This window comes from Bubalus bubalis, chromosome 3 (genome assembly GCF_019923935.1).
Source record: "Bubalus bubalis isolate 160015118507 breed Murrah chromosome 3, NDDB_SH_1, whole genome shotgun sequence".
NCBI lineage: Eukaryota > Metazoa > Chordata > Mammalia > Artiodactyla > Bovidae > Bubalus > Bubalus bubalis.
Genome location: NC_059159.1, coordinates 146238192 through 146263978, shown reverse-complemented (window position 1 = coordinate 146263978; position 25787 = coordinate 146238192). Strand labels below are relative to the sequence as shown.

At 43.0% G+C, this 25787-nt stretch overlaps 1 protein-coding gene across 8 annotated transcripts in view; it reads right to left on the bottom strand.

The window, feature by feature from the left end:
* Nucleotides 1–25787, bottom strand: part of WNK2 (WNK lysine deficient protein kinase 2) — a 142598-nt gene that overhangs the window by 30259 nt on the left and 86552 nt on the right. For all 8 annotated transcript variants that reach the window (XM_045165135.1, XM_045165134.1, XM_045165136.1 and 5 more), the window contains 5 exons: nt 4653–5476; nt 4404–4473; nt 2483–2565; nt 1695–2386; nt 289–503 (listed from right to left, as the gene is read on the bottom strand). In XM_045165135.1, the coding sequence (XP_045021070.1) occupies nt 289–503; nt 1695–2386; nt 2483–2565; nt 4404–4473; nt 4653–5476 (1884 nt within the window). The remainder of the gene's footprint in view (nt 1–288; nt 504–1694; nt 2387–2482; nt 2566–4403; nt 4474–4652; nt 5477–25787) is intronic.

Genomic DNA, 25787 nt, shown 5'->3' with positions numbered 1-25787 from the left:
ACCCCCACTGTCAGGGGCTGACATACATCTGAGAAACGGGACCAGAGGAAGCGGACCCCAGCCCGGGCAGCACTCTGCAGGGAGGAGCACACTGCAACCCACAGGCAGCTGGGACTCCGGTACTTCCCTCCTGGCAGGAGGGGTGGAGGCCTTGGCTCTCTTGGGCCTGAAGATGCTTCCTTGCTCCAATGAAAGGAGATTCAGGAAGCGCTCTTCCAAGGCCTAGTGCCTGCCTCCCATCTGCCCAGCTCCCACGTCTGAGGGAGGCTAGGAGGGCCCTGGGCCAACCTGTGCTGGAGGCCACGACTTTGAGCTGCTGCACCAGGGGGCTCAGCAACTTCCCCGCCTTCAGCTTGCTCTTGCTGGTCTTTCTCCGGCGGCCAATGGGTGGGGCCGTGTGGAAGAGGCCTAAGTTGGGGGGTAGTGGCTTGCCTAGGCGGCGGTACAGGGCCTCAATCTCCTGTTTCTGCTGACTTTGTAGCTCTGAGATCTCCTTCAGATGCCTGTAGGAGGGAAAGGAAGAGGGAAGCCAGGTGGGCATTCTGGTCACCTCCAACATGAGGCCCCTCCAGGAGAGCCCAGGACTGGTAGGATGGGTATGAGGAGTAGAGCCTGCAGGGTAGGCTGGGCAGACAGGCCATGTGCAGGGGACATAAGGGCATTTAAATGTCACCTTCTGTTTACACCTAAGCCAAATGGGAGTATCACTGAGACCTTTGGCATCAACTCACCCAACAACAGAACTGCATGGAGACCAGCCTAAAACATTCAAGTTTTCCAATATATCCAGACTTGTAACATTGCTGTTTTTTTTTGGGGGGGTGGACGGGGGTAGGATATGAACAACTTCTCACATTTATGCTTACAATACAAACCCTAATCATAAACATGGGTGAAGAAACAAATAATCAGGGCTCAGAATTGGAAGGCTGCCTTAGCTTATCAGGCAAATAAGTGTTACTTCCTCCATGTGAGGGAACACAGCACAAGAGGCCTCTCAGAGGAGAGGAAGCCTGTACAAGCAAGTCTACAGAAAATGTTAGCCAGGGCCCTGGGGCTCCAGCTGTGCCCAGAAGAGCTTGCAGCTTAGGCTGACCCCACAGGCAACACTATTCCTGAGAATAGAGCCAAGACACCAGGTCACATGGGTGGGAAGCTGCTGTTAAGACTTGGGTGGAATTACTGGCTGTGGGCAAGGGCAGTTTCTAGAAAAGTCTAGGAAAGGGCTGGGTGGTCCCGGTTGGCCTTCCTCAGGGAGCATGCAGCTAAGGCTAGGGCCCTCTCTGCACAGCCAAGAGTAGAAGAGAGCACGGGCTTCTCCTGCCCATGTCTCCATTTCTGGGTCCCCCCCAAGAGCCCACAGCCACCCCTTCCCAAGGATTCCAGCCTCTCCCGACCTTAGTCACTAAAGTGTGGGGCCTTCTTAGCTGTATCCCAGTGACCCTGACCACAGCAGGAGCAGGCAAACTTGCAGGGGGAGAGAGCAAGCGCGATCAAGGCCTATGTGTGAGACTGAAGGAGGAGGGGAGGTGTGGGCTCCAGAGACCAGGGACCAGATCTGACGGCAGGGATACTGCCTCTACCCTGTCACCCAGCCCAGGAGCTCAAAGCGCACTTGGCAGGACGTGGACTTCGGCTCCCGGACACTTCCCCTGACACCATAGCCCAGACCTGACCTGTTCCACAGAACCTACTTCTCTCGAAGGCTCTGCAGCTCTTTCCTGATATCAGCATCCTCAATCTCTGAGTCGTTGTCACTGCTGATGTAGGATGACTGGGAGTGGAAGGAGGTCACGCTGATGGTGGGGACCTTCACGCCCATCCTGCTGGGTGTCTCCAGGCCTGGGGAGCCAGCCCGAGAGGACCTCTGCAGGAAGGCAGCGGCCTTCTTCACAAAGTCACTGGCCACACCACCACTGCTGCTGGGCAGGGAGGCATGCTTCTGCACAGAAGGCCTCCTGCAAGGGGACTCGTCCCCAGAGTCACTGGACAAGGGCTCTTCCATGCCGACCTCGATGGAGGAGGCCGTCTGTGCCCGCCGCACAGCCAGCTTCATGTCTGGGCTGCAGGGAGCTTCGTCCAGGTAAACGTCAGGTGGGGCTGAGTACCGCAGGCTATTGGGGGAGGCCAGAGTCCACTCATCCTGGGTGCTGACCACTGAGAACCGGCCCACGGTTTTGGCTGGCGAGCTGCCATCCTGCTGCCCTGGCCATTTCGGAGGGGATCCTGATACCAGAGTGCTGTGTGGCTGGGGTTGGCTGTCCTGGCCACCCTCAATCAATGTCCCCGGGAAGCTCTGCATGGACTCGGCCAAGGTTTCCCCAGGGACCCTGCTGGTCCGGTCTGTGGGCTCCAGATGGGCAGGGATGGCAGAAGCAGGGACATCCTTGGGAAACAGTGGAAAGGAAAAGATTCCACGCAAACACCATCAGAGAGCAAGCCCGCCAACCCACTGAGCATCTCACTGGAGAAAACTTCTTACCTTGGGGGCACTGGGTGCTGCGCGCGAATCGGAGGCCACCTGTGCTCCCTCACGGCCAAGCGTGTGGCTCAAAGATGATTCAGCTGTAGGAACGTTAAAACCGTTACTCAGGCTGGCGCAGAGAACAAAGGCAGGAATGACCCAAAAGCAGCCATTCAGAAGAGAAAGGGAGTGGCAGTGAGAAGCGGTGTGTGCAGCTGGAAAACAGAAACTACTGACATCCTAACCCCATCACTTCACAGGAGATGCCCTGTGATCCAGAAAAGGGGGAAGACATCAACCCAATACTACTCAGACCCCTGAAGGCCCCTGCTCCAGACCCCCAGGCACAGCCAGGCCTTCCACGCACCTGATGACCATCGCCTGCCTCACCTGTCCACTCTATACCCCTGATGTGCCCTGTCTCACCTGACAGCATCGCCTTCTCTCTCCCCAAAATGTTCTGATGATTAAAGGGTCTTACGAGGTCCAGGAAGATCAGAACAATAAGGCTGACACTCCTAATCCTGCTGCTCCAAAGTCTGTGGAAGGTCCCTGTCATCTGAGACTGTCTCATTTCCCCATCTACAGATGAGACATTTGACCAGCCTTCCCGGGTTGCTGTGAAGAGTAAACAACAGAAGCAGAAGGAGCTGATGTGTGGAAGCCTGGCCTGAGTTGGGACCTGCACATAGCAAAGAAAACCAGCCTGAGCTGAACTAACATGCTGCCATGCGTAGGGGATTGGGAGAGCCATGACAGGGGCTGAAAGAGCCTCCAGCCAGGCTGGGGGGCTGCTCCCGCACAGATTCCTGAAAAGACCCAGATTCATCTGTCATGCAACCCCAACTCTAGAAAATACACAATACTCCTCCCTACACAACTATGGTGACGATCATCCAATCTTGCTTTGCACACCTCTGGGGACAGAAGGCTCATTACCAACTGCACTCTATTTCTGATCAGCTCTGACCACCAGAAAAATTGACCGTTTCCAAACTAGAATCTATCTCTTAGAGTTTCCCTGTCAGTTCCATATTCTGGAAGGCTCCGGCACTTGAAGGCACTGATGCTGCAGAGGCAGCTGCCCATGGTACACAACTCACAGAAAGAAGGCAGAAGGAGAAGGAGAGGGCACTCGGGTACAATCTCTCACCTTCTCCCTTGCCTAGCCCACGCCTGCTTCATCCCATGATCCTTATCTTCCCCAGGTAAACATCATATGTTACGGCTTCTGACCCCAATCCCAGAAGCCCCACCCCTCTAAAGTGTGGCATCTATAAGAATGCGGTGTCCTGGGGTCCAGCCACAGAATCCAACAGTCCACTCCCCTTGTTCTGTGATCTGGAAGGACTGTTCTTGCCACTGATGCACACCCATGGTTCCATTACAAGGTCAGCTGGATCCTTATCTTGCCAATTTCCCAAGAAATTCCAGGCCGAGAAAGAACCAACACCTTAGATCAGACTAATTCTCTTGTGCTAAAACGTGTGTTCAGGTAATGAAATGAGAACTACAGCAAGAATTCCTGCAGAGATGCACAATACTCAGGAACCACAGAAGAAATCCTGTTTCAGAACTTCACAGATGGCTCTAGCCTGGCAGCTTCCACAGACCTGTTGGAACTCCCCAGCCCCAGCCCTGCATTCTGTCCAAAATAACCACAGTCACCTTATAACCTCCTATAGAAATAGGAGCTAGGGGTATTCACCAGAATATACTGAGAGCACTGGGGAGCCAGACAGGCCCTGTTAAGATCCCAATACCCAGTCAATAGGGCTTTCACCCATTTCCACAGAGGGCCTTCTCTTGGAGTGTGAACACATGGTTTGTGCTAGAACTGCTTCTGCCACATCTGGGTCCCACCCAAGATGCTGTGGGGATGAAGGGTAAAGAAGCAGAATGTTTCAAAGGAAGGCTGGTAACACCTATGGCTTGTTACCTGTCACTGACAAGGACATGGACTGCTCCAGTGTGACCTCTAATCCAGGGGCCACTTCTGACTTTTCCAACTGAAGAAAGAAACAGAAAGAAAGAGCTATGAGCCTTACTTGCTAACATCTCTGTAGCAAAACTGAAAATCCTCCCCTCCAGTTCAAAGGATGGATTTCCTCCTCCCTAGGCAACTCGAGCAAAACACGCGTGGATCAGACATGAATTGCCTGCAGACAGTGCCTCGGGCTGTACTCACCGCAGGCTGGGGCAGCAGGGCCAGACTGCCCCCAGAGGCCTCTGTACGGGGCTCATCCCCTCTTGGGGGTTCCAGGGTGAAGTCTCGGTCACCTGCCTCCACAGGGGTCCCAGCCGAGGCTGAGGAGGTGGGCACGTGCTCCTGGTAGAGCAGAGTCCTCAGCTTCTCGTCCAGGCTCTTGATGGTGCTGTCCACAAAGCCCACCCTTGGGGGCGGCCCTTCTCCATCTGACTCCAAGGTTGAAGGTGGCTGAGGTGGGGCAGTGGGTGCCAGCGGGGGACTGGGGAGCTGGGGAGTGGCCAGACTGATTGCTCCCACCACAGTAGGGAGCGGGGGAAGGGGCTGGCTCACAGTGGGCTGAGAGGCCCCGCCAGGGGCACCAGATGTGGGGGCCAAAGCTGATAGGGGCTCCCCCTTGGTGATGGGCTCTCTGGCTAAGGCAGGATCCCCCAGACCCATGGGGTGAAGGGGGGCCTCCAAAGGTGGGGCACAAGGCCCTCGGCCCATGCCAGGGGACTGTGCAGCAAGCTGAACATCAAGAGTTTCCATTAATGGCCAGGGAGTCTTATGCTCACTGGCCGGCCCCTGAGGGGTTCCTGGTCCCCCTGTCTGCATGGCAGGCCCCGTTGCTGGCTCCAGCTTAGGACTGGCAGCTGGTGGGGCCATGTCTTGGGACAGAGCAGTCACGGGAGGGGATGACGGCACCAAAGGGGCTGGTGCACCACCAGGAAGGTCCCTGGGGCCTGCTTGGCTCAGAAGCTGCAGATCAGTTGAGAAGCTGGGTTTCTCCTTGGAGGATAGCTGGTCTTTAGAGGGTGCTGAATCTAGAACAAATAGGAAAAGTGCCTCTATACTAACCTATTCTGATCCTATTCACCTGGCACTTTGCTAGCTAAAAAGATGCCTTCTTTGGGCTGGTAGTGCTCTATATGCCAGTCCTCTTCTCCTCTTCTCCAACATGCCACCTTCATGCATATGTTAGCTCCAGCCCGAGGCTCCTTGCACACATCTTCCTGTGACCCTGCTTCCCACCTCAGGTTGTGTTCCAGAAGTGTCCCATTCAGCCGCACTAGCACGTCCCACCTTCCTTCTGATTTTTCTGTAGCACTTAGCCATCGGGCATAACCTATCCCTGTCTGTCGACTGTCTTTCCATGCCCTCATGTGCCAGGCGAGCTCCATAAAAACAGCTTTTATGACCCTTGCACTGGCCCATTCCACAAAACTGTAAAATGAAATTATAAAGTCTTAAGTAGCAAGCAGTACACATTCCCCTGCCCTGGAGAGGACAGTAACTTCTGATGAGCCAGACACCATGCTCTGTAAGATCAGAAGCTCGGACCAGAGAGAGGAGATCAAGATGAAGGAGTAGAAGGACAACAGGTTCACCACCCTCTGCGAACACATCAAAAATACATCACAGGTGGAACAATTCTCACTAAAATCAAACTGAAGACTGGCAGGAAGCCTTTTGTACAATCAAGGCTGTAAAGATCCACACTGAATCGGGTAGAAAGTGATCAGGTCAGAACTGATGCCCCTGGAAGGGGACACAGAGGTAAAGGGGGATTACATGGGCTTGGAGATCCTCCCTGAGGAGTGACTGGTATGAACCACACATTAGTCATCCCATCCTGGGGTCTGACACCGAGAAGATGAGTCCCCTTGGTTGATTTGAAAACCAGTGGGACTAACAGGAGGGCTGTAAGAAACCTAGAATTTGCTCGTGAAGAGTGTGAATACTCTTTGTTTACTCCTAGGAGCAAAACAGAGGAAGCAGATTGAAAGGCCTGGGACTCTGGTTAGTTTCCTGCAACTGATTCAAGGCATTCCCCAGACCACACTGAGCGCCCACTCCAGCACCACGAGCTTCAGCACGGCTTCCCACTAGGTCAAAGGCTGCTATGGTGGAGGAAAGTGTGCATCTGTAGGAGAGAGAGCTGGCTCTTACCCAGCCCTGCATCTGGTCGGGGGTGAGGTGGGACAGCCATTACTGGTGTTCACAGAAGCGGCAGATCAGGACAGACTGGCGCTCTGAATGGATGGTGTGCAGGCACAGTACAAGCACACACACTGGCCTATACCAGGTACCACTCAGATCCTCTTGCTCTAGCACAGATCTCCACACATTTCATTGTCAGGACAGTGGGGAGCACACACTCACAGGGAAAGGAGGCAGCTTGAACTCCACCCTCAGGGATTCTGCTCTAGACTTTGGGACCAGACCCCACCCTTGATAGGACTGTGATGACCAATGAGCATACAAGAAGCCCCAGATCATACCTGGCTCTGCCTCTAGCCTCTCCATCTCCAATCCTACCTACCATCAAGGTGATACCAGCCCGCACACTCTGGGAAAAGATACGACCCTGCTTACTTCAGACCCAGCTCTCCCACCAAAGCCACTGGGCAAAGACAGACTGAACAGAGATGCTCCCATACAAGTACAATTCTTTAAGACCAAGACAGGTAACTGTTTCACCTAATTTCATAGAGAAAACAGATGTTAAGCAAAATGAGAAGACAGAGGGATTTCTTTTATATGAAAAAAGGAGAAAACCCCCTGAAAAAATAAATAATAAAACAGATAAATAATTTACCAGAAAGAGTTCAAAGCATTAGTAAAAGAATGTTTAATGAACTAAGGAAGATAATAGATGAACACAGTGAAAATTTTAACAAAGAAGTAGAAAATACCAAAAATAAAGTCATCAAATACAACAACTGAAATGAAAAAACACCAGAAAGATTTAACAGCAGACTAAGTGATACAGAAGAATGCCTAAGAGAGCTAGAAGACAGAATAATGGAAACCACCCAATCCGAACAGAAAAAGAATATTAAAAAATTAGAACAAGTTAAGGGACCTCTAGGACAATATCACGGAGAAGGCAATGGCACCCCACTCCAGTACTCTTGCCTGGAAAATCCCATGGATGGAGGAGCCTGGTAGGCTGCAGTCCATGGGGTTGCTAAGAGTCCGACACGACTGAGCGACTTCCCTTTCACTTTTCACTTTCATGCATTGGAGAAGGAAATGGCAACCCACTCCAGTGTTCTTGCCTGGAGAATCCCAGGGATGGGGGAGCCTGGTGGGCTGCCGTCTATGGGGTCGCACAGAGTCGGACATGACTGAAGCGACTTAGCAGCAGCAGCAGGACAATATCAAGCATACTAACATTTGCATTATTGAGGTTCCAAAGGAGAAAAGGGTAAAAAAAATGTATTTGATGAAACTATGCCTGAAAACTCTCTGAACCTGAAGAAAAATAGATATCCATGTATGGTAAACATAGAGTGTCCCAAACTGACAGAGACATATACACCAAGACCTACCATAATTAAAATGGTAAATGTTAAAGACAAAGAAAGAATCTGAAGGCAGCAAGAGAAAAACAAAGAATAACATATAAAGAAACACCCATAAGTCCATCAGCTGATTTTTCTGCAGAAACTATACAGCCACAAGGGAATGGCATGACATACCGATACTGCTAAAAAGGAAAAATCTAAAACTTAGGATAATCTACCCAACAAGATTATCATTCAGAATTAAGAGACAGCTAAAGAACTTCTCAGATAAGGAAAAACTAAAAGTTCATAATATTTAACCCAACTTTAAAGGAAGTCTTAGCCTTCTCCAAGTGGAAAAAAAGGGGTACAACAAAATGAAAGAATTTATAGGACGGGAAAATCCCACCAGTAAAGGAAAATGCACAGTATATACAGCAAAGACTGTGGATCAAATGCTTATATAAGATTAAAAGACAAAAATTAGAACGTCGACTATAACTACAATAAACAGTTAAGGGATACACATGGAGATGTAAAATATGACATAAAAAAGAACACAAACTATGTTGACTCCAGTGGTTAAGGTTCCAGCTTCCACTGCAGGAGGCACAGGTTCAAGCCCTGGTTTGGGGAAATAAGATCCTGCATGCTGTGTGGCACAGCCAAAAAACAAAAACAAAACAAAACACCCACAAAATGTGGGGGAGACAAGTAAAATAATGGAGATTTTTTAGAATGTGCTTGAACTCAAATGATTTAAATTACCAGATTAAAATAAATAGATATTTAGGTCAACATATATGAACCCCATGGCAACCACAAATCAGAATCCTACAGTAGACACACAAAAATAGGGAGAAAGTAACACAAGCATACCACTAAACAAAATAATCAAACCACAAAGAAAGAAACTAAAAGAACATGAAAAGAACACAGAATGAAAAAATAACCCAGAAACAAGTAACAGAATGGCAATATATACATACCTATATATAATCACTTGAAAGTGTCAATGGGGTTCAATCCCTGGGTTGGGAAGATCCCCTAGAGACGGAAATGGCAACCCACTCCAGTATCCTTGCCTGGAAAATCTCATGGACAGAGGAGCCTGGTGGGCTGCAGTCCATGGGGTCGCAAAGAGTCGAGCACAACTGAGCGACTAACACTAACTAACTAACTAAATGTCAATGGGCTAAATGCTCTGATCAAAAGACACAGAGGAGATGACTGGATAAAAAAACAAGACCCATCTATGTTCAAGAGACTGTCTTTAGAGTTAAAGATACACAGACTAAAAGTGAGGGGATGGAAGGAGATATTTCACGGAAATGAAAATGACAAGAAAGCTGGTAGCAATACTCATATCTTACAAAATAGACTTGAGGAGAAAGTCTATAAATAAGACAAAGAAGGCCATTATATACTGATAGTGATCAATACAAGAAGAGAATATAACATTCATTAATATATATGCACCTAATATTGACTACACTAAAGCCTTTGTGTGGCTCACAACAAACTGTGGAAAATTCTTAGAGAGACACGAATATGAGACCACCTTACCAGTCTCCTGAGAAAACTGTATACAAGTCGAGAAGCAACAGTTAGAACTGAACATGGAACAACTGACTGGTTCAAAATTGGGAAAGGAGTATATTGTCACTCTGTTTATTTAACTTCTAAACAGAGTGCATCATGTGAAATGTCAGGCTGGATGAATTACAAAAACTGAATCAAGATTGATGGGAAGAATATCAACAACCTCAGATATGCAGATGTTACCACTCTAAGGGCAGAAAGTGAAGAGGAACTAAAGAGCCTCTTGATAAGGGTGAAAGAGGAGAGTGAAAAAGCTGGCTTAAAAGTCGACACTTAAAAAACTAAGATACCAGGTCCCATCTAGTCCCATCACTTCATGGCAAATAGAGGGGGAAAAATGGAAATGGTGGCAGATTTATTCTTCTTGGGCTCCAAAATCAGTGTGGACAATGACTACAAGCCATGAAATTAAAAGATGCTTGCTCCTTGGAAGAAAAGCTACAACAAACCTAGACAGCATATTAAAAGCAGAGACATCACTTTGCCAACAAATGTCTGTATAGTCAAAGCTATGGTTTTCCCAGTAGTCATGTGTTGAAGTGACCATAAAAAAGGCTAAGTGTGAAGAACTGAAGCTTTCAAACTATGGTGCTGGAGAAGACTGCTGAGAGTCCCCTGGACAGCAGGGAGATCAAACTAGTCAATCCTAAAGGAAATCATCCCTGAATATTCATTGGAAGGACTGTTGCTGAAGCTCCAATACTTCGGCCACCTGATGCAAAGAGCTGACTCACTGGAAAAGATCCTGATGCTGAAGACAAAAGAAGAGAGTGGCAGAGGACAAAATCGTTAGATAGCATCACCAACTCGTTGGACATGAATTGAACAAACTCTTGGAGATGGGAGAAGACAGAGGAGCCTACACTCCATAGGGTCACAAAGAGTCAGACACGACTTAGCAACTGAACAAAAACAAATGCACGTGCACCTAAATCTGGAAAGTAAATATTAATGGTCATAAAAAGGAAAAATTGACAATAGAATAAGAATAGAAGATTATAACACTTCACTTATATCAAGGGAGAAATCATACAGACAGAAAACCAATAAGGAAACAGTGGTCTTAACATTAGACCAGTTGGACTTATTATATACTTTACTAGCATGTGACATGAGTGCAATTGTGCAGTAGTTTGAGCATTCTTTGGCATTGCCTTTCTTTGGGATTGGAATGAAAACTGACCTTTTCCAGTCCTGTGGCCACTGATGAGTTTTCCAAATTTGCTGGCATAGTGAGTGCAGCACTTTCACAGCATCATCTTTCACGATTTGGAATAGCTCAACTGGAATTGCATCACCTCCACTAGCTTTGTTCGTAGTGATGCTTTCTAATGCCGACTTGACTTCACATTCCAAGATGTCTGGCTCTAGGTCAGTGATCACACCATCGTGATTATCTGAGACATGAAGATCTTTTTTGTACAGTTCTTCTGTGTATTCTTGCCACCTCTTCTTGATATCTTCTGCTTCTGTTAGGTCCATACCATTTCTGTCCTTTATTGAGCCCATCTTTACATGAAATGTTCCCTTGGTATGTCTAATTTTCTTGAAGAGATCTCTAGTCTTTCCCATTCTGTTGTTTTCCTCTATTTCTTTGCATTGATCACTGAGGAAGGCTTTCTTATTCTTCTTGCTATTCTTTGGAACTCTGCATTCAGATGTCTATATCTTTCCTTTTCTCCTTTGCTTTTCGCTTCTCTTCTTTTCACAGCTATTTGTAAGGCCTCCCCAGACAGCCATTTTGCTTTTTTGCATTTCTTTTCCATGGGGATGGTCTTGATCCCTGTCCCCTGTACAATGTCACGAACCTCATTCCATAGTTCATCAGGCACTGTATCTATCAAATCTAGGCCCTTAAATCTATTTCTCACTTCCACGGGCTCCAAAATCACTGTAGATGGTGACTGCAGCCATGAAATTAAAAGATGCTTACTTCTTGGAAGGAAAGTTATGTCCAACCTAGACAGCATATTCAAAACCAGAGCCATTACTTTGCCAACAAAGGTCCGTCTACTCAAAGCTATGGTTTTTCCTGTGGTCATGTATGGATGTGAGAGTTGGACTGGGAAGAAGGCTGAGCGCCGAAGAATTGATGCTTTTGAACTGTGGTGGTAGAGAAGACTCTTGAGAGTCCCTTGGACTGCAAGGAGATCCAACCAGTCCACTCTGAAGGAGATCAGCCCTGGGATTTCTTTGGAAGGAATGATGCTAAAGCTGAAACTCCAGTACTTTGGCCACCTCATGTGAAGAGTTGACTCATTGGAAAAGACTCTGATGCTGGGAGGGATTGTGGGCAGGAGGAGAAGGGGACGACAGAGGATGAGATGGCTGGATGGAATCACTGACTCGATGCACAAGACTTTGGGTGAACTCCAGGAGTTGGTGATGGACAGGGAGGCCTGGCGTGCTGCTATTCATGGGGTCGCAAAGAGTTGGACATGACTGAGCGACTGAACTGAACTGAACTGGAGACATTCCATCTAAAAACAGCAGAATATACATTCTCTTCAAGGGCATGTGGAACATTCTCCAGGACAGATCACATGCTAGGCCACAAAACAAGTCTCAACAAATTTAGAGGACAGAAATTACATCAAACATTTTTTCTGACAATAATAATATGAAACTTGGGCTTCCTGGTGGCTTAGAGAGTAAAGAATCTGCGTGCAATGCAGGAGACCTGGGTTTGATCCCTGGGTTGGGAAAATCCCTTGGAGAGGGAATGGCTATCCACTCCAGTATTCTTGCCTGGAGAATTATATGCACAGAGGAGCCTGGAGGGCTATAGTCCATCTGGTTGCAAAGAATCGAACATGACTGAGCAACTAACACTTTCACTTTTTCACTTTCCATTTTTGGGACTTATTACAGGAAGAAAAATGCGGAAAAAAAACAAAAACATTGAGACTAAATAGTAGGACATTATAAAAACAATGGGTCGATGAAGAAATCAAAGAGGTTATCAGAAAACATTTAGAGAAATGAAAATAAAAGTACAACTTTCCAAAATCATGTGACACAGAAAAGGGAAGTTCTAAGAGGGAAGCAATAAAGGCCTACCTCAAAAAGGAAGAAAAATCTCAAATAAACAACGTCGGTTACTGTCTAAAGGAATCAAATAACAAAGCCTAAAGTCAGCAGAGGAAAAGAAATAATAAAGATCAGAGAAGAATAAAATAGAGACCAAAAAAAAAAAACAAACACACCTCAACAATATAATAATCAATGAAAACAAGACCCAGCGTTTTTTGCTTTTTTTTTTTTTTAGGATAAAATTGATGTCTTTATCCAGGCTCATTAGGAAAAAAAGAGAGGACTCAAAATAAGAAATGAAAGAAGAAATAATATAACCAATATCAAAGAGATACAAAAAATCATACAGCAACAAATTGGACAGCCTAGAATAAATGGATAAAAACCCTAGAAACACACAATCTTCTAAGACTGAATCAGAAAGAAATAGACAATTGGAATAGACAGGTCAGTAGTAGTGAAACTGAATTTGCTATCAAAAAACTCCCAGAAAACAAAACTCCAGAACCAGACAGATGACTTCACAGACAAAATTCTACCATATAAAGAGAGCTAATACCTAGCCTTCCCAAACTATCCCCAAAACTGAAGAGGAGGGAGCATTCCCAAATTCATTCTAAGAGGCCACTTTTACCCTGATACTCAGAAAAATACATTTACAAAAGAAAAAAATTATAGGCCAACAACAGTCATATAAAAAGATGGTCAACATCACTAATTATTAGAGAAATGGAAATCAAAACTATAATGAGGTACCACCTCATACCAGTCAGAATAGCCATCCTTGAAAAGTCTACAAATAATAAATGCTGGAGAGGACATAAAGAAAAGAACCCTCCTACACTGTGACAGAGAATGTAAGTTGGTGCAGCCACTATGGAAAACATGTATGGAGGTTCCTCAAAAAGCTAAAAATAGAGTTGCCATATGATCCAGCATGTATCTGGAAAAAAACTATAATTCAAAAAGACACATGTACCCCTATGTTCACAGCAGCACTATTCATAATCACTGATACATGGAAACAACTTAGATGTCCTTCAACAGATGAATAGATAAAGAAGATGTGAGATATATACAAATACTACTTAGCTATAAAAAGAACAAAGTAATGCCATTTGCAGCAACACGGATAGAACTAGAGATTATCATACTAAGTGAAGTTTAAGTTAGAAACAGAAAGACAAGTACCATATAATATCACTTATATGTAGAATCTGAAATATAACACAGGGGCTTCCCTGTTGGCTCAGTGGTTGAGAATCCACCCGCCAATGCAGGGGACAGAAGTTCAATCCCTGGTCTGGGAAGATCCTACATGCCCTCACACTCTAGAGCCCATGTGCCACAACTGCTGAAGCCCACACACCTACACCAAAGAGTAGCCCCTGCTCTCTGCAACTCAAGCTCATGCTCAGCAACAAAGACCCCGCACAGCCAAAAATAAACAAATAAATAACTTAAAAAACAAAATATAACACAAATGCATTTATCTTCAAAATAGAAATGAACTCACAGACATAGATAATAGACTTGTGGTTGCCAAAGAGTAAGGGGACTGAAGGAGGGTGGATTAAGAGTTTGAGATTAGCAGATGCAAACTATTATATATAGAATGGATAAACAAGGTCCCACTATATAATACAGGGAACTATATTCAATTTCCCGTGATAAGCTATCACAGAAACCAATACCAGACAATGCTCTGTGGTTGGGTAGACCAGCTGAAATTGATAACAATCAAATTGAGACATTAACTGAGAACAATCAATGTTATACCACATGGCAGACAGCTGACATACTCAAACTATCCAAATCGAGCAATGAAAATCATTTGCACCAGCTTGGTTATGTTAATAGCTTTGATATTTGGGTTCCACATAAGTTAAGCCAAAAAAAAAAACACCACAAAAACCTTCTGGACCATAAGTCTACATGCGATCCTCTATTGAAATGCAAGAAAAACATTCCATTTTAAAAACAAATTGTGAAGGGCAATGAAAAGTGGATTCTGTAAAACAATATAGAATGGGAGAGATCGTGGGGCAAGTGAAATGAACCAACACCACCAACCATACCGAAGGCCAGTCTTCATCCAAAGAGGGTGATGTTGTGTATACAGTAGGACTGGAAGGGAGTCCCCTATTTACGAGTTCCTTCAGGAAAACCAAACAACTGGTTCCAATAAGTACTGCTCCCAATTAGACCAACTGAAAGCAGCACTTGATGAAAAGCGTCCGAAATTAGTCAACAGAAAATGCATAAACTTCATTAGTATAACACAAGACTGAATGCTTCTTTGATGATCAGGCAAAAACTGTTACGCTTGGCTGGGAAGTTTTGATTCATCTGCTGTATTGACCAGACATTGCACCGGATTTTTGTTTATTTCAGTTTTACAAATTCTCTTAATGGAAAAATTCCAACTCCCTGGAAGACTGTAAAAGACACCTAAAAGAATTCTTGCTCAAAAAGATAAAAAGTTTTGGGAACACGGAATTATGAAGTTGCCTGAAAAAAGGCAGACGTTAGTTTTTGCCACAGGCCTGGGAAAAAGGTGATTACGTGTTTTTAAAAGAAGCTGAATAAATGATCCCTGATTTCACTTCTGGGAAAAAAAAAAAAAGGAAGCCTACTTTTAGCTGGTACAAACTCAAACAAGCAAAAAGTTGCTTCAGAAAACCTTGTTTTGAGATAAATTTATTTACTTCAAATGAAAAATTAAGCTATTGTGCCAGCATTATGATACTTCTTTAAATATTTACAAAAACTGGACAGGGCACGACTCTTAAAGATGACTGCAGACTGGAATCACGTGGAAGGTACAAAAGAGAGTGATGCTAGGTCTCATGTGTAGAAATGTAGATTTCACTGTGTAAAGCAGGGCCTGGGCTTCTTCAGTATTATTGCTTTTCTTCCTCTCTTGTATTCTTTCCCACTTTTTTCTCCTTCCCGTTCTCTCTGTTTTCTCTCACTCTCCCTTCCTGCTTCATGTCTGCAATATTTGTGATTTATAGGAAAAACACGTACTTGGTGTTCATCCATACCTCCTGGCTCACAGATTCCCCAAATCCTTGGATTCTCCTGAGCATTAAGAGCATTAATTATATATTACAAGTATAATATTTGGCCTCTTGCCCTCAGTTCCTGAAAATGCTTCAGGGAAGATGACTTTTGGGTCCCACCCAAGGGTGGGGACTGGGTGCCAAGAGAACTAACCATGTGATCAGAGGGTTAGAACTTTCAGTCCCAGCTCCTGATCAAGAGGGAAGAGAGGCTGGAGGTCGAATTAATCACCAATGGCCAATGATTTAGTCAATTGTGCCTATGTAATGAAGCCTCACCCTGCTTATTTAACTTATGTGCAGAGTACGTCATGAGAAATGCTGGACTGAATGAAGCACAAGCTGGAATCAAGATTGCCAGGAGAAAATATCAATAACCTCAGATATGCAGATGATACCACCCTTATGGCAGAAAGTGAAGAAGAACTAAAGAGCCTCTTGATGAAAGAGGAGAGTGAAAAAGTTGGCTTAAAACTCAACATTCAGAAAACGAAGATCATGGCATCTGGTCCCATCACTTCATGGCAAAGAGATGGGGAAACAGTGGAAATGGTGTCAGACTTTATTTTGGGGGGCTCCAAAATCACTGCAGATGGTGATTGCAGCCATGAAGTTAAAAGACGCTTACTCCTTGGAAGGAAAGTTATGACCAACCTAGACAGCATATTAAAAAGCAGAGATACTACTTTGCCAACAAAGGTCTGTCTAGTCAAAGCTATGGTTTTTCCAGTAGTCATGTATGGATGTGAGAATTGGACTATAAAGAAAGCTGAGCACCAAAGAACTGATGCTTTTGAACTGTGGTGTTGGAGAAGACTCTTGAGAGTCCCTTGGACAGCAAGGAGATCCAACCATTCCATTCTAAAGGAAATCAGTCCTGAATATTCATTGGAAGGACTGATGCTGAAGCTGAAACTCCAATACTCTGGCCACCCGATGCAAAGAACTGACTCATTGGAAAAGACCCTGATGCTGGGAAAGATTGAAGGCAGGAGGAGAAGGGGACGACAGAGGATGAGATGGTTGGATGGCATCACCAACTCAATGGTCATGAGTTTGAGTAAACTCTGGGAGTTGGTGATGGACAGGGAGGCCTGATGTGCTGCAGTCCATGGGGTCTCAAAGAGTCAGACACGACTGAGCGCCTGAACTGAACTGAACTGAATGAAGCCTCCATAAAATCTCTACAGGACAAGGTTCAGAGAGATTTCAGGTTGAACACATGGAGACTGGAGAGAGTGGTGAGCCTGGAAAAAGGACAGAAGCTCCACACCATTTCCCAATGCCATCCCTTATATATCGCTTCGTCTGGCTGCTGATTCTTATACTTTAACATCCTTTTATAATAAATTGGTGATCCAGTAAAATACATGTTTCTCTTAGTTCTGTGAGCAACTCAAGCAAATTAAGGGCTCATGGGAAACCCTGATTTATAGCCAGTCAGTCAGAAGTACTGACTGGAGAAGGAAATGGCAACCCACTCCAGTATTCTTGCCTGGAGAATCCCAGGGACGGAGGAGCCTGGTGGGCTGCCGTCTATGGGGTCGTACGGAGTCGGACACAACTGAAGTGACTTAGCAGAAGTACAAGAAACAACCTTAACTTGCAATTGACATCCTAAGTTAGAGGATGTCTGTTGGAAACTCCAGTTTGTACCAAGTTGGTTAGATGCCCAGATAACAACCTGGGCTTGTGACTGGCATCTAATGTGGAGGGTTGTCCAGTGGAACTGAACTCTTTACCTCTGGAATCTGATTCTATCTCCAGGTAGAAAGTGTCAGAATTGAGTTGAATTCTCAGACACCTGGCTGGCATCTGAGAATTGCTCACTGGTGTGGGGCAGCCTACGCACACATACAAAGTTGGAATTGGGTCTGGGAACCCATTTACAATGTCCTACTCTACACTGGGCTATTGAGGACCTCCAGTAGGATACTGAAAATAAATAGTGATAATGAGTATCTTTATATTGCTCTCCATCTCAAAAAACAAAGAACAAAGCAGCATATCACCATTAAGTATATTTGCTGTTGTTTTTAAAACAGATATCCTTTGTCAGATTAAACAAATTCACTTTTATGTTTATGTTCCTATTATTTAAAGTCATTAATAGATGTTGACTTTTATCAAATGTTTTCCTCCATCTATTGAGATGATCATATGCTTCTTTAATCTGTGCCTCTGGCAAACCACCATTCCACTCATTGGTTCTATGAGCTCAATTTTTTCTCCCCCAAACTCCACATACAACTGAAATCAAGGAGTATTTGAATTTCTCTGCTTGGCTTATTTTACTTAGTATGACTGTGATTTCATCCATGCTGTCACAAATGGCAGGATTTCCTTCTTTTTGTGGCTGAATATGCCATGTTTTCATTATCCATTCAACTAGTGACACTTAAGATTGTTTCCATATCTTGGCTACTATGAATAATGCTGCATGAACATGGAGATGCAGATATTTCTTTGAGACAGTGATTTCAGTTCCTTTGGATAAAGACCCAGAAGTGGGACTGCTGGAACATATGGCAGTTCTGTTTTTAAAGTTTCAGGCCTTAAGTTTCAGTCTTTAATCTATTTTAAGTTGATTTTTGTGGGTGGTGTGAGACAGATGTCCCATTTCATTTTTCTCCTTTTGGATGTCCAGTTTTCTCAGAACCATTTATTGGAGAAACTAACCTTTTCCCCAACTGTGTACATGTGGTGCCCTTGTCATAGATTAGTTGACCATATATGCTTGAGTGTATTCTGGGCTCTCTGTTCTGCTGGTCTGTGTCTATTTTTATGTTAATACCATATGCTGTTTTGATTACCATAGCTTTACAATATAGTTTGAAATCATGAAATTATATACTTTGTTCTTTCTCAAAACTGCTTTGGCTATTTGGCTTTTTTTGTGATTCCATATGAATTCTAGAATTTTCTATTTCTGTGAAAAATGACACTGGAATTTTGATGGGGATTGCATTGAATCTGTAGATAAGTTTGGGTAGTATAGACATTTAATTCTTTCAATCAAAGAACATAAGATATGGTTCCATTTATTTCAATCTCTTTCATCAATGTCTCATAGTTTTTAGCAAACATGGCTTTCATCTCCTGGTAAAATTTATTCCTCAGTATGATGCTACTGTAATTGGGATTGCTTTCTTAGTTTATTTTTCAGATTGGTTTATAGAAACAAAATTGATTTCTGCATGTTGATTTTGTATTCTGCAACTTCACTGGATTTATTCTAACAGTTTTTTGATGTAGTCTTTAAGGTTTTCCGTATATCAGATTATGTCATCTACAATTTTACTTCTTCCTTTCTGATTTGGATGCCCTCTATTTCTTCTTCTTGACTAACTGCTCTGGCTAGGACTTCCAGGGTGACGCTGAATAGAAGTAATGAGTATGAATCCTGTCTTGTTTTTAAACTAAGAGGAAAAGCTTTAGCTTTTCATGATTGAGTATGATGTTAGCTGTGGGCTGATTATATACAGTTTTCATTATGTTGAAGTACATTCCTTTTATACTTTATTTGTTGAGATTTTTTATCATTTAAATTTCTTCAAATGCCTTTTTTCTTTATCTATTGCCATTATCATAAGATTTTCTACTTTATTCTGTTAATGTGTTGTATCACATTTATTGATTTACCTATGTTGAGCCATCCTTGCACCTCAGGAATAAATCCCACATGACTGTAGTGTATGATTCTTTTAATGTGCTCTTGATTCAGTTTGGTAGTATTTTGTTGAGGGTTTTTGTATATAAATGTCATACAGATGCATCAAGGATACTGGGCTGAAACTCTGTTTTCTTGTAGTACCCTTGTCTAACTTTGGTATCAGGGTAAAGCTGGCAGCAAAATGAGTCAGCAGCGCCACCTCCTTTTCAGTTTTGTTTTTTGGAAGAGTTTAAGCAAGACTGGTGCTAATTCTTCTTTAAATGTTTAATAGAATTCACCAGTGAAGTTTTCCAGTCCTGCACTTTTCTTTGTCAGGAGATTTTTGATTACAGATTCAGTTTCTTCATTAGTTACAGGTCCATTCAGTTTTCTATTTCTTACTGATTCAGTCCTGATAGTCTGTGTGTTTCTAGGAATTTATCCATTTTTCTAGGTTATTCAATATTTTGGTATGTCCTCATTCATGGTATTCTCTCATGATTCTTTTCATTTCTGTATTATTAGATGTAACATCTCCCCTTTCAATTCAGATTTCATTTTCTTAGCCTAGCTAAAGGTTTGCTGACTTTAACTTTTCATAGAACTAGCTCTTAGTTTTGTTGATCTATTTTTTTTTTTTTTTTCGAGTCTCTATTTCTACTCTGGATTTTGTTGTTTCCTTCTTTCTGCTAACTTTGGGCTAAGTTCATCCTTTCACTAGTTCCTTGAGGTGTGAAGTTAAAGAGTTTGAGATCTTTCTTGTCTCTCAATGTAAGTTCTGTAACTATAAATTTCCTCTTAAAATTGCTTTTGCTGAACTATGTAAGTTTTGGCACATTGTTTCCACTTTCATTTCTATCAAGATATTTTTATTTCCTTTTTAATTTCCTCTTTGACCCATGTGTCATTCAGAAATGCATCGCTTAATTTCCATGTAATTTTACATTTTCCAGCTTTCCTCCTGTTGATTTCTAGTTTCATGACATTGTGGTTGGAAAAATAATCTGATGTGATTTCAGTCTTCTTAAATTTGTTAAGACTTGTTTTGTAATCTAACAAATGATCTATCTTGGAGAATGTTTCTTGCACACTTGAGAAGAATGTGTACTCTGCTGTTGTTGAGTAGAATGTTCTGCTTATGTCTGTTAAGGTCCATTTGTTCTATGGTCCTTTTGTTCTATATTTTCTCATGGATTTTGCATCTGGAAGGTCTATCCATTATTAAAAGTGAAGTAGTTTAAGTCCCCCACTATTAGTGCATAGACATCTATTTCTGCCTGCAGATCTGTTAATATTTGTTCCATATATGTAGGTGCTCACATCTTGAGTACATACATAATTACAAATGCTATATCCTTTTGATAAACTGATTCCTTTATCATTATAGAATGACTTTCATTGTCTCTTGTTACAGATTTTGACTCATAGCCATTTTGTCTGATATAAATATAACTGCCCCTGCTCTCTTTTGGTTTCTATCAGCCTGGAATATAAGTTTCCATCCTTCACTTTCAGGATATACATGCCACTAAAGTTGAAGTGAATCTCCTGCAGACAACATATAGTTTTGTCTTGTTTTTTAATTCACTCAGCCTCTGTACTTTGGCCACCTGACGCAAAGAGTCAATTCATTGGAAAAGATTTTGATGCTGGGAAGGATTGAGGGCAGGAGAAGTGGGAAACACAGGATGAGATGGTTGGATGGCATCGCCAATTAAATGGACATGAGTTTGAGTAAACTCCGGGAGATAGTGAAGGGCAGGGAAGCCTAGCATGCTGTATTCCACAGGGTCCCAAAGAGCAGGACATGATTTAGCAATTGAATAACAACTCTATATTTTGATTAGAGACATTAATTCATTTTCATTTAAAGTAATTATTGATAAATATGGACTTACTAATTGCCATCTTCTTGCTTTCTGTTTCGCAGTTCCTTTCTTCTTCTCTCTTTCTTTGTGATCTGATGATTTTCTATAGTTGTATGCTTTATTTCCTTTATCTTTTATGTATAGGTATTTACTTTGTGACTACCATAAGCCTTAAAATAAAAATATAGTTATAATAGCCTATATACTTTTGCCACTGAATTTTACACTTCCATGTGTTTTCATGAGGCAGGTACAGCGGTGATGAACTCCCTCAACTTTTGTTTGTTTGGGTAAAGTCTTTATTTCTCCTTCATTTCTGAATGACAGCTTTGCCAGTTAAAGTAGTAGTCCCAGTCATCAGCTTTTTTCTTTCAGAATTTTGAATATATCATTCCACCCTTTCCTGCCTTACAAGGTTTCTTCTGAGAAATCTGCTGAGAGTTTCTTTTCATATAAAACAAGGTTTTTTCCTCCCATTTGCTGCTTTCAAAATTCTTTGTCTTTGATTTTTGATAGCTTTATTATAATGTATCTTGGGAAAATCTTCTTTGGGTTACATCTATATAGGGACTTAAGAGATTCATGGACACAGATGTTCATGATCTTGTCCTAGATTTGAGAATTTCTTTTCTCTTTTTAATTTATTTTTAATTGAAGGATAATTGCTTTATAATATTGTGTTGGTCTCAGCCATACATCAACATGATCCAGCCATAGGTATACATATGTCCCCTCTCCCTTGAACCTCCCTTCTGGAAATTTCTTAAAATAAGTTTCCTGCCCTTTCTCTCTCTCTTCTCTGGGGATGTCCACAATGAAAATATTAGTTACTGGATGGAGCCCCATAATTCACATAGGCTTTCTTCACTATTTTTTCATTCCCTTTTATTCTATGACTTGCTAATTTCACATGACTCATCTTCAAGTTCACAGATTCTGTCTTCAGCTTGATCAAGTCTGTATTGCAGACTTGATCTCTATTGCATTTTTTAAAACCTCATTCTCTACATTTCTTCAGCTCCAGAATTTGTTTGGTTCTTCTTACCATTTCTATTTCTCTATTAAACTTCTCATTTTTGTTTGTGTATTGTTTTCATGATTTTGTTATCTACATGTGCTCTCTTATAGCTCACCAAGTTTCTTTAAAACGATTAAGTTTGAATTCTATGGCAATTCATAGATCTCCAATTCTTTGTGGCCTGTTACTGGAAAATTATTCTGCTCTTTTTGGTGGTGTCATGTTTCCTTGCTTTTATCCATGCTTCTTGTAACTTTGTGTTGATATCTGTGTATTTGATGGATCACTCATCTCTTCTAGACCTTACAAACTGATTTTGGTGGAGAAGACCTTTACCTGCCAGTAGGTACAGGGAAGCTGGTTGGATGGGGTACGTTGATTGCAGGTACAGGCCAGGCCCAGCACTGTAGTGTCTGTGCAGCTCACCAGCTGAGGTCAGTACTGGCAAGGACGGTATGAGTCCTCAACTGCAGGTAGCTACAGAGGCTGTGGGACTGTTGGGGTCTACAATGGTGACAGTCTGTGGGCACCTTCTGATCCTTTTTTTCCCATGGGGATTTTATTGCTGATGGGCTACCTCTTAGCACTGGATCCAGCCTGTGCACACTCTCCTGGCAGTGGTAACACAGCTGTCTGATGTACAGGTGTCAATGGCACAGAGACACAGCAGAGGTCTGGCGTGCAGGCACTCACAGAGGGATGGTGGCTCCAGGTTCTGGTGTGCTGACTAGTTCACAACGGTGGTGGCTCCAGCATCTCAGGTGCATGAGTGTGCAGCTACCATGGAGCTGGGATCTGAAGCATGGCTGCCACCACAACAGCCAGGGTTCTGGGGTCTGGGGTATGCACAGGGTTGAGGAAGGCAGCTGGCAGTCCTGGTCCCAGGGCAGCAGACCAGCAGCTTCTTCTGGGGAAGGAAGAATAAGGTGCAGCAGCATCTCTCTCCCTAGGGTGTCTTGTGGTGGTGATGGCTGCTGGTTAACTCCATGGTGAAAGCACCCAGCGTCCTCTGTGGAGTAGGCAACTGGGGCCCATGCCCGCTATCACTACAGGTTCCTCTGCTGTGAAAGCTGTGGGGAAGTTGCAGCAACCATGGGGGCGGTAGAGGTCCTTAGCAGCAAAGGCTAATGGAGTCCTTCACAGAGCTGGCCACTGGGGACCATGATGGCACAAGCTGTGTAGCTGATACAGATACCTCAATCTCTGTTCCTTGCCATCTCATCTAAGCTGATTCCCCCTAATCCTTTCTGTTCATTAATTCTTCATTTCTGCTCCACTGTTTTAACACAGGTTCTTAACTGGATTTCTGAGCCATCCCACGGCCACTTCCGTTTATGTATCAATGTCCAACTGTTGTTTTTATGTGAGGTCGGATGCTGATATCCCCTGCTCACCAGTTTTATTCCAAATCAAAGAAACAACTTTAAGCTTTGTTGATACTCTATATACGAACAAAGCTAGTGGAGGTGATGGAATCCCAGTTGAGCTATTTCAAATCCTGAAAGATGATGCTGTGAAAGTGCTGCACTCAATATGCCAGCAAATTTGGAAAACTCAGCAGTGGCCACAGGACTGGAAAAGGTCAGTTTTCATTCCAATCCCAAAGAAAGTCAGTGCCAAAGAATGCTCAAATTACTGCACAATTGCACTCATCTCACATGCTAGTAAAGTGATGCTTAAAATTCTCTTGAACTTCCTGATGTTCAAGCTGGTTTTAGAAAAGGCAGAGGAACCAGAGATCAGATTGCCAACATCCTTTGGATCATTGAAAAAGCAAGAGAGTTCCAGAAAAACATCTATTTCTGCTTTACTGACTATGCCAAAGCCTTTGACTGTGTGGATCACAATAAACTGTGGAAAATTCTGAAAGAGATGGGAATACCAGACCACCTAACCTGACCCTTGAGAAACCTATACGCAGGTTAGGAAGCACAGTTCAAACTGGACATGGAACAACAGACTGGTTCCAAGTAGGAAAAGGAGTACGTCAAGGCTGTATATTGTCACCCTGCTTATTTAACTTATATGCAGAGTACATCATAAGAAATGCTGAGCTGGAAGAAGCACAAGCTGGAATCAAGATTGCTGGGAGAAATATCAATAACCTCAGATATGCGGATGACATCACCCTTATGGCAGAAACGGAAGAACTAATGAGCCCCTTGATGAAAGTGAAAGAGGAGAGTGAAAAAATTGGCTTAAAGCTAAACATTCAGAAAACTAAGATCATGGCATCTGGTCCCATCATTTCATGGCAAATAGATGGGGAAACAGTGGAAACAGTGTCAGACTGTATTTTGGGGGGCTCCAAAATCACTGCAGATGGTGATTGCAGCCATGAAATTAAAAGACGGTTACTCCTTGGAAGGAAAGTTATGACCAACCTAGACAGCATATTAAAAAGCAGAGACATTACTTTGTCAACAAAGGTCCATCTAGTCAAGGCTATGGTTTTTCCAATGGTCATGTATGGATGTGAGAGTTGGACTATAAAGAAAGCTGAGCGCAGAATAATCGATGCTTTTGAACTGTGGTGTTGGAGAAGACTCTTGCGAGTCCCTTGGACTGCAAGGAGATCCAACCAGTCCATCCTAAAGGAGATCAGTCCTGGGTATGTGCTGGAGGGACTGATGTTGAAGCTGAAACTCCAATACTTTGGGACCTGATGCGGATGCCGGGAAAGATTGAGGGCAGGAGGAGAAGGGGACAACAGAGGATGAGATGGTTGGATGGCATCACTGACTCAATGGACATGGGTTTGGGTGGACTCCGGGAGTTGGTGATGGACAGAGAGGCCTGGAGTGCTGCAATTCATGGGGTTGCAGAGTCAGACACGAATGAGCAACTGAACTGAACTGATACTCTATTGTATATTTATTTTGTATTTCATTAATTTATGTTTTTATTTCTTCCTCTTAACTGCATTCAATTTTCTCTTCTCTAACTTTTTACAGTGGATATATTTTGATTGTTTCTAATCTTTTCTCCTTTCTAAAATGTGCATTTGAGACTGCAAAATTTCCGCAAAATATAGATTTAGCTGCATCCCACACCTTTTGATAATTAATGTTGTATTTGCATGATTTTCATATCATTATTATTCAGAATATTTTCACAACTTACATTATAATTTTTTTGTTGCTTCATGAGATAAATGCATCTCCTAACTGTCAAATTGTGGAGACTTCAGGTATCTTCTTGTTTTTAAATTCTAGCTTATTGCCAATTGTAGTTAAAGAACATGCATTGAATGATTTCAATCTTTTTAAATTTGAAATTAGCTTTGTGTCCTGAATATGGCTAATTTTAAAATATTCTTTGTGTACTTGAAAAAACTGGCATTCTTCAGCTATTGGGTGTCTTACATATAAAACAAAACTGCTAATTCTACTGTCGAAATCCTTTATATTCTGAATTGATTTTTGTCTTCCCATTCAAAAAGTTAAAACTCTCATGATGATTTTTTTCATTTATTTCTAGTAATTTTTGCTTTATATATTTTGAGGCTGTGTTATTGAAGACATGCAAATATGGAGTTATTTGATCTTCTAGGAGAACTGAATCTTTCATCATTACTTTTTTGTCCATTTGTCTGATATAAAAGATC